Source organism: Triticum aestivum, chromosome 3D (assembly GCF_018294505.1).
Source record: "Triticum aestivum cultivar Chinese Spring chromosome 3D, IWGSC CS RefSeq v2.1, whole genome shotgun sequence".
NCBI lineage: Eukaryota > Viridiplantae > Streptophyta > Magnoliopsida > Poales > Poaceae > Triticum > Triticum aestivum.
In genome coordinates this window covers 566,933,302-566,943,091 of record NC_057802.1, presented here as the reverse complement: position 1 = coordinate 566,943,091, position 9,790 = coordinate 566,933,302, and the positions used below count along the sequence as shown (strand labels likewise).

General features: G+C 43.6%; 1 protein-coding gene across 1 annotated transcript; it reads left to right on the top strand.

Moving 5' to 3' along the window:
• The first annotated feature begins 4,411 nt into the window (after positions 1–4,411).
• Positions 4,412–8,366, top strand: LOC123080541 (OVARIAN TUMOR DOMAIN-containing deubiquitinating enzyme 1). Its single transcript, XM_044503467.1, has 9 exons — positions 4,412–4,964; positions 5,067–5,114; positions 6,030–6,086; positions 6,518–6,667; positions 6,754–6,873; positions 7,381–7,463; positions 7,553–7,608; positions 7,685–7,788; positions 7,875–8,366. The coding sequence occupies exons 1-9, from the start codon at positions 4,506–4,508 to the stop codon at positions 8,121–8,123; spliced, it is 1,326 nt and encodes a 441-aa protein (XP_044359402.1). The 5' UTR covers positions 4,412–4,505; the 3' UTR covers positions 8,124–8,366.
• The last annotated feature ends 1,424 nt before the right edge of the window (positions 8,367–9,790 follow it).

Below are 9,790 nucleotides of genomic sequence, written 5' to 3'. Positions count from 1 at the left end.
AAATGCAGAAAACCTACTTAAAAACTAAGAAAAAATATTTAACAATAAAAATGCCACCAAATTCTAGAAATACATATGTATAAAAATAGCTAACATAATATATATATATATATATATATATATATATATATATATATATATATATATATATATATATGTAGGCGTCGTATCCTGTGAATCCACTCATGTTTGTGAATCCCTGTATCCTCTGCTTGTCAGCCGTTTGATCGAAATCTTGTGTCTTCCTTTTGCAGAATAACGCCCGCCTCCACCCCAAGTTCCCCTCTGATTTTTTCGAAAAGGTCCCCAGCCGGTTACTCCCCAATCATTTCTCTCCCAATCCCTAATCGCGTTGCAACCTACACCCGACCGGCGGCCATGGCGGCCACAACCTCTTGGTCGTCCCTCCAATCCCAGTCGCAGCCACGACGGAAAGTGTATCTATATATACTGGTAGTTGCTACGACGAGGCCTACAGCATGCCGTGTGGGCGTCCGTCGCAACGGCAGCCTGCTGTGGCAGGCTCGAACGGAGATCCATGACGATGGTCGTCGCATCGGCAGCCTGCGGCAGCAGCCTCGAAGGGAGATCCATGTCGATGGCTGTCGCATTGGCAGCCTGCGACGGAGGTCCGCGTAGGCGGCCGCCGCATCCCGCCGTTGAAGGCCGGTGATGGGAGAAAACAGGCAACCAACACAGTCCGACTAAGTCTGCAATCGCCACATCCCGACGGCGACGGCGACCGCACCCCGGTCATTGAATGGATGGCCAGTACTACGACCATGTAGCTGGTTCTTTTTAGATAAACTCCTCTTGCCGATTGCAGTAGAAGTTGATGTTGTTTGGATGTGCCAATCGAGCTTCAGAACTTGAGTTGTTGCTGAATGCAAAATTCAGGAAAGTGAATGTCATTTCTCTGGATTTGTTTTACAGAAAGAGAGAGCACGTGGGAAGAGCATGTGGTGCCTGCACTAAAATTAAATAATAGATAACACAACCTCGTCATGCATAACCCTCCAAATTGAAAATCAACATGGCCAAGGAAAGTTTGTTAAACTCGCAAATAGAGTTATGCATTCATTTTCAGCGTAGCAAATTTTTCTTCACTCAATTGAACCTGTGAGCTATTGCCCAATTTCATAGCTGTACATGCATCCACATTACTAAGTCAACCAAATGTACTGTAGACTGCAAGTATACATCTACAGCACACACAATTCTTTTCTATGTGTTACCTCAAGCTCCATGTCTCGTACTGAAGCATAGTTCATGTTCTGTAGCGTGTACTCATAGGGCTTTGGACAGACATATCAGGGCAAATGAGATGGGTTTCCTGACAGCTAGATGCGGAGGCAAATGCTTGAGTGGCTTCTTAATTTATGGAAGGAGGGTGGTTCCCGCTATTGCTGTTGGAGCAGCTTCACCGTCCATAGCAGCAGTAGCCGCCATGGCGATTTGTTGCGGCGCTCGAGGACAATTCATTCGCCGTGCTGATCGGGAGTTTGGGAGATTATTTCGGCTTGTCCGTCGAGATGGCATCCGCCGTTCTCATCGTCAGTTGGGAGATGCTTTTCGTCGTGTCCGTCGCGGCGAAGTCCGCCGTGCAGATCCGGAGTTGGGACATGATTTCCGTCATCTCCTTCCCGGCGACGTCCGCCATGCTGATCGGGAATTGGGAGATGCTTCCTGTCGCGAAGGACGTTGGTAGATGCATTCCATCATGCCAATCGCCGAGTAGATGGTCGTGGTTGCCATGGCCGCCGGTGGGGTGTAGGTTGCAACGTGACTATGATCAGGAGAGAAACGAATGGGGAGTAACTGGCTGGGGACCTTTTTGAAAAAACCAGAGCGGAACTTGGGCTAGAGGCGGGCGTCATTCTGCAAAAGGAGCGCCAACGCACACTAGTCACAAGATTTCGATCGAACACCTGACGAGGAGGGGATACAGGGATTCACAAACATGAGTGGATTCACAGGATACGACGCCATATATATATATTGCCATGTATATATATATATATATATATTGCCATGTATATATATATATATATATTGCCATGTATTAGCTGATAAAATTGCAATGTTATACTTGTTAAACTACCACACAAAAAGTACCTACAAAACAAAAAATGTCGTGATAGAGTACAACTTGCAAATTTTTCATGGTCTATGTTAAAAAAAGTGAACACAAGCACCTATCAAAATTGCAATGATTTTCTATTTGCCATGATTTATGAAAAACAAAATTACTGCCGATCTACCTCCCAGGTGACATAAACCACCTCGGTCTTGGGAATGTTGAAGGAGATAGCCAACTTGCACAAAAGAAGGATTTCTCGTACAGCCAACCGCTTGGTGGGACAATTTCCCGTGCTGCATCTCCAAGAGTTTTCTTGTTTGGCTCTGAAAAGCCAGATCATGTGTGAAAGCAGATTAATGATTGTAGTGATAGACCCATATCCAGAGCGGGAAAAGAGGTTTCTTAAGGTAGTGGCACAAGCGATTCTCAATATTTTTTTTCATGAGCTGCATCCAACTTCCTATCTCAACATGTGAGCAAATGAAATCTAGCATCGCCAATCATTGGGGGGGGGGGCATGGAGGAAGGTTGGAAGAAAATGCACTGGCGTTCTTTGGAGTGGTTATCTACGCCAAAGTTCTTGGGTGGGATGGGCTTCGTGATATGGTACCGTTCAATCAAGCTATGCTAGCACGATAGTGTTGGCGCCTCATCACTGAACCTGATTCCTTATGGACGAGGGTGCTCAAGGGGTGGTATTTCCGTGATGGTGGTTTCTGGAATGCTACAAAACCAAACATCCTCTTCTTTCACATGGAGAAGTTTGCTATTCGGTTGTGAACTCATCCAGAAAGGAGCTTGTGGGGTAGGGGGGCTGTTAATGGTGCCAAGATTATAATATTAGAGGACAACTGGATCCAGGGCTTCTTGCCTAGTACATTTAGTCCCTTGCTGCCCAACCTAGAAAATACAATATTCAATTCTTGCTTAATGGTTCTTTGTTATCTTGGAATAAAGAGGTTGTCATTAGTTTCTTTGTTGATATTATTGTCAATCAGATCCTACTGGCACCTGCCAGTATTATGGGAAGGGAGGATTTCCTTTCATGGTCTCATGACAAGAACAACATCTTATAAGTGAAGTCTGGCTACAATTTGGCCAGGCGTGAGTCTTTCTTTTCTTCAAACAGTAACAAAAGGGCATGGCTTGTCCTGTACTCTTCAATGACGAGAGAAGCAATGAAAGACCATTTGGGCTACAAACCGTCCTAATAAAATGGAGATTGTCCTTTGGAGTGTAACGGAGAATTGTTTGTCGCTGGAACATCAAATGTTTAAAAGCCATATATCTAATGACAGTGGTTATTGCATTCGCAATCGTACAAAGCATATTTAACATCAAAAGTGCCTTTCTGCTCCCGAGCTCAAATGAGCTCGGTGAACAGTAAAATCAAAACAAAATAAAATAAACAAATTTTTGTTGGGAGAAACATTGAAAAAAGTTCTAAGTGCTTGCAAAAATTCGTCATGGAATCACATTCCTGTAAGGCGTGGCAAAAAAACAAATTTTTGCAAGCACATAAAACTTTTGTAAATGTTTCTCCTAAAAAAATATTCCTGGGATGCCCGATCTTGAAGTGGCTGAAGCTTTAGTTATTCGGCATGCTAGGGAAATGTGTCAAACTGAAGGTCAGCTATCCATAGATGTGACGTCTGACTGCCTCTCATTGCCAATGATCGGGAAAGATTATTGTTTGATGATGTACATTCTCATTTATGGATAAGCAGACTATCATTGCTGCAATCTTTCCCGATGATGATGATGGTTGTATGGGTATTGGTTTCGTTGTATGGGTATATGTTTGCATGCAATGAACGATTTCCTGGGATGCCCGGTCTTGAAGTGGCTGAAGCTTTAGCTATTCGGCGTGCTAGGGAAGTGTGTCAAACCGTCAATGTGACGTCTGACTGCCTCTCACGTCCAGAATCAAATCTAATACTCAGTGTCACTCAAGATTAGGGCCCGTGATTTCTGATGTCAAGTATCTCGCATCTGGCGTTGCACGTTGTTCTTTTCTTCGTGTCAAGCATGGTTTGAATATGTTAGGCACATAAGTTAGCTCGTAGCTGCGAACATGTTGTAAATTATTTTTACCATGGTGTGATTCCGGAATGTATTCAAGATTAACTTTGTACCGATGTTCATTTAATCAATAAAGTGCAAACTGTATCTCAAAAAACAATGCTCACATGCAATGCAACCAAACAAGCTAAAACACGCTTAAATGCATCCCGAAAGCCTTGCCCCAAACACGTTCCAAACGACCAAATCGTCGTTCCAATTTCCCATCTCATGCCAAACCGTGCCACCTTTATAAATAACCTCCAAGCTTTCTCCAGATTGCCAGCCGCACCCTCGGCACATTTCTGTCCCACGCCCCTCACATTATCCCAATTACCACTTTGGTCCTTCCCGCAGCAGCGTAATGAGCCAAGGTTCTCCCGCCGCGACGGGGTCCGGTTCAGGGACAGCAGAGCCGGCCCATGGGCAGCCCGGGGACTCCTCCTCCGACGCCGCCGCCGCCTCCCCGAGCGCCGTGGCGGCCGATGCCTCCTCCACCTCGTCACCACCTCTCCCCCCTGCAGCGCCCCTCGAGCGGCCCCAGGAAGAGCGGGACCGCGAGCAGGCCGGAGGCTCCGCTGCGGCGGCGGGGGTCGACCGGGAGGGGGAGGGGCTCGACCCCGCAGCTCCTTCTTCGGCGCCTTCTTCCCCGAGCTCCACGGGGAGCAGCTCCGAGAACGGCGACGCCGCGGCCTCCGGAGCCGGGCCGTTCGACTGCAGGCTGGCGTTCCAGCAGATGCTACAGGAGCAGACGGCCATCAAGGAGGCGGGTGGGCCATTGGCCGAGGGGGCGGGCAAGAAGAAGAAGCCGGAGGAGGCGCAGGTGATGGCGCGTATCTCGCTTTTGCGGCATTCTGTTATTTCTTGGGGTTCTTGGAAGTCTCTGAAGTGCGTTCTTGAGCGTTTCTTGGTTTCTGTTGAGCAGGTGAAATCGTCGCACGCCATAGGGGAGCTCTGGAACAATCTTAGAAAGGTATTATAGCCTGAATCTTGTACCTCCATTTCTGTTCGGGATGTGGAATTGTGATCTCTAAGTTTGTTGAAATCTTGGGGATGATCCAGAGTAATAGGAGCAGCATCTTGGGCAAATGTTGGGGACAGCACGAAGTTCTGTAATAGAAGCAGAATCTTGAGCAGCTTGTTGTGCTAATTGATTATTCTATTTAGTGTGATAGCATATATGATTGCAACTGTAAAATGTGGGGAAATATGAGGGTCATGTCTTGGCAGTGGCTGCTGCTGCTGTGATATTTTTGGCAAGAAATCTTGCAGCCGCATCAAATGTATCAGTTTTCAGTGTATAGGAGGAACCTTGGGTATTTTAGTTTGCCAGCAGTACACATTCATTGTTGATCCTGGGTCTTCTCTCAGTCTGGCATCATATTTTAAACAAATGTCTATCTTGTTGTCTGTAAAATGCGGGGAAATCGTGAGGTCGTGGCCTGATTACTGCAGCCTTTTAGTAACAGAGCCTGAAGTCAAGTGTATGAGCTTCCTCTCTCAAAAGCTTTTGTTATCAGAAAATTTAATCTAGACACTAGTTCAAGACTGCATAACTGGACATAATTTCTGTAAATCATTTGCTGTTTACATGCAAAATCACTGACTACTTACTCCAGGATTTGGTCGAGAAGTTTCACCATTTGGTCGACTGGGACCAACTGGCTCAGAAGCCTCAGAATATTATTCCATGTAAATAGTTGCCAAGAACCAAGAAGTTTTGGATACGCACATTTTGTGGTCTTGCTATTACAATCTTGTTTGTTAATCCCATTGGCTTTTTATTCACTTATTTCTTGTTTTGAAACGCTTGATCTTCATGTTGATTATGTGCAATTGTATGGCTGTCAGGATGTCTGAACTTTAACTTTGTTTTCTTGTCGAACAGTTTTTTCATGGAGAATCACCAGGTTATGTGCACTATTCACAACATGTGAATCACCAGGTTTGACTCCATTTGGCCTTCTGTAATTTTTCAAAATGGAAGTGCATGACATATCAGGATCAAAGTTGATCACATGATACTGTGGTTCGTGGTTCCTGTACAATCCAACTGTCCAGTAGGATTATGTTCTCTTTTATAGATACTACATTGTTGTTAACTCTTGGTTGTGGTAGTCTGATAAAACCTGAATCGTATCTGTACTGTTGTTGGGTTTATCAGACGTTAATACATATTTTCCTCTTTTCTTACTGAACACAACGAATCAATACGAATGATGGGATTATACATGCTGGTGGTTTCAAACATTTCCAGAGAACATGAAACCCAAAAATTGGAACAAAAACAAAATTTCCCCGTCACATTTTAAAATACGTTTTCCCATGTTCTAATCAGTGTAATTTGAATTCCTGTATTTACACTGTTTGTTGCAGACACATCCCATCACTGAAGTCAGAAAGTATTATTTGGTTTCTGATTTGGCTACGGGACAAGGAGTGGACCATCTTGATGCCTATTCAAAATTTAGACCAGTGACTGGAGATGGGGAGTGTTTCTACAGGAGCTTCATATTTTCCTACCTGGTAATCAACTAATTGTTCTCCTCTCTTTTCCTTAGTATAGGATGTAGGTTTACTTATTTATCTCTGTTTATGCAAATGTACAACAGGAGCAAGTTCTTGATGGGCAAGACACACATGAGGAACACCGTCTCCTCGATGCTCTTAAAAGAGTGTCTGTGCAACACGCAGATCTTAGATGGACCTCTGAATTTCCCAGGAGCTACAGAGTAAGTTCCTGCTTCTCCATATTTGTTTTTTCTTAGATATAAACATGCCTGTGAGGGATAATTCTCTTCAGGTTACAGTACACTTCAAGTTGGATCTGGCATCTCACTATCTTTGTTTGTCATTTGCAGGGGATGCACAATTTCTTACAGTAGTGGCATGCCATTGCAGTTTTACACTGTTGGCACAAACTCAAATTTGAAGTTTATTGTGATGTTAACAACCCGATCGTAAATACGACCTTAACATAAAATTACTTGCAATAACAACAGCAACATAACGGGGAAATAACATAATTTTATGCTCGTTTGAGTACTGCAACAATATACTGGTTATTATTATGTAGCCATCTCACTGTTTTTTTCCTATGCTATATATGCTTAATGACTGACACTTCTCAGGCGAGTTGTCTTAGCTGTGTTCTTTCTTATCTTGCTATGGATCAATATTCTGTATGTATTATCGTAACCTATGTGTAATGATTATCCACTAAATTATTTGAGTTTCAGGCATTTAAGAAGCTGATTAAGAAAGTAAAGAGATGGAAGAGGCATGGCAGGTGGAAGTGGAACAGCATAGCATCAACTAGCAGGTTTTTGATTTGCTTGTTTTCTGCAATTCTATCAAAGTATTGTAGCCGAATGCATTCCACCTCATTGACATAATTTATTCCCTTTTTAGCTACCGCAAAGAGAAACTTCTCGAGTTCTTCAGAAGTTACGATACGACGGAAGACAGTGAGAAAAAAACCCTTGAACTTATATTTCCTTCTGTTCATCATAATTCATGTTTCTGATACATTTTATTGGTTAGTTCTTACTTTCCTCAGATTAGTGGTAGCTATCTGGATATGCTCGCACGCGAAGCAGTATGAGCCGCGTATACCAGGGCTCGATAGACGTTACAGTCTGAAAGATGTCAGTATCAGCATCTCTCCTCCCTTGCTAAATTTCCACTGCATCCATTCTTCGACATTTTACCTGACCTGTTGCTCTACAAACAGTGGTGCTTTCAGCACGTCACTCCATCTCGTCAGTACGCGGACCATGTTATGATGACGGCCTTGGCTGAAGCGCTTGAGGTACCCCTTAGAGTGGAGCAACTCAATGGAGGACCTGCTCAGGACATCTACACTGTTCCTGGACCTGGAGTTCCCCGTGTGAGTGTGACCCTTCTGTACACGGGCAATCACTACGACGTCCTCTACCCACACGCTCCTCCTACCGAGAGTTCAAGTCAGCAGACTTCCTGAAGAAATCATCCTGCTGATTAGAGTTGGAAGTCAACAGATTCTGCTGGATGTTGCTGAGTTTAGGTGATAGAGTTAGACAAACTGGGTAGCCATAGCATACACTTCGTTGTGCATTCTTCTTCTGTTGGCACAAACTGGCTGCTCCCTTGTCTGAAGATTGACAAGGAAGAACTCGTGCTGTGCTTTGTCTGAATTGTTGGCTGGTGTACTGTGAATCTTCTGTAATCAGATCACATTCCAACTTGTTAATTCCGTCCATCTTTAGCAGTTCTAATCATATCCATTCTTGATATCATGATATGGATTGGTCTGTTGGTATGTTGTGGAAGACGCAGGTTTGGTGGACATGTCTTGCCCGTTTTGTACACAGCAATGCGGACGATCTTCCTTGCCTATCCCAATGAAGCAGATACACATATACTTGTGCAGCATTATTTCTTTTGTTGGGACATACTGCTGGTTATGAAAGCAATCTTTTAATTCGTTCATGTGATTAGTTTATGTTTATATGCGCTGAACGTCTGTTTGTGATTCTTTCTATCTCTGCTGGTTTACCCTTGTGTCCATACTAGCTCGGTAGAAGTACAATGAAACAAGTGCACCCAAGAGCACAAAATGCAAAAGAAGAGTCGCCTAAATTTGAGCAGCTGAACAATTGCCCCTGCATTGGCACATAAAACATATGCAGTAACAAGTGATCAGTTTAATATAAGACGTTTTTTGACACTGCCATGGACTCTATAAACGTCTTGTAAAAAGCTACAGCGGGAGTAATTCAAATGATGAGAAGGAACTTCCAACTTGCTTGTACAACTGCATCACCACATAATAATTGATGGTCTTGTCCTCTGCTTGAGACCAGATGAGTAGAAAACTTCCCTTCACCAACAGTAGCGGAGATGATCTTGCTACGCCAGCACAGAAAAATGTGGCTGGCAGTTACAATGTCTCAACAGGAACACAACGCAGGACCTGACAAGCCGTTCTTCGGCTTATCAGTACAGGTTTTAGTTCTTGATATTATGTTAAAATTGAATACTGGAGGAAGCATAAATTCCTCCAGCTCAATCTTATGTTCAGATTGAACACATGTTGATTGGTAAATATTATACCAAGAAGACCACAAGCTAAAAGAGCAAAATAATTATTCAGTTCAAGATAATAGGAACATCACGCAGAGTAGTTAGCACACATTTCAAACACACATCAAAGTGACTTGATAATATTAGAATCAACATGCATAACCATCACTTCGGTCAAGGAAGGGTGTCGAGATTGCAAAAAACAGGAAACAGTGTGAGCTTCTTGATCATAAATTTATATGCATCTACAAAGATGCTAGTAGGCTTATGGTGGATCTGATTCATACATATTGCAGCAGAAGAGGTACAAACGTCTAGGACATAAAGAAGCACCAGTTCACTCAACAGTCTTCAGTGTTCAGACGAACCATATATTATTCTAGTGTCAGAAAGAAAGTATGTGGAACAAGAGTTTGTTTGAGCTGCAATTTAGTAAGACTGAGTGACTGGCGATGGAAAGTGGCGACGAACTTGCCATCCATGTCAATCTGAAGTAGCCATTCGGCATACTGGACTAGCACAAGCAACTCACCATCCACATGCATGACTACGGCATACCAACAATCGTCATATTGTCCACACAAT

Coding starts and splice junctions, on each gene's coding strand:
- LOC123080541 (XM_044503467.1), top strand. CDS start 4,506: ATGAGCCAAGGTTCTCCCGCCGCGACGGGGTCCGGTTCAGGGACAGCA. Junction 7,609..7,684: donor TTACGATACGACGGAAGACA/GTGAGAAAAAAA, acceptor TTTATTGGTTAG/TTCTTACTTTCCTCAGATTA. Junction 7,789..7,874: donor GACGTTACAGTCTGAAAGAT/GTCAGTATCAGC, acceptor CTCTACAAACAG/TGGTGCTTTCAGCACGTCAC.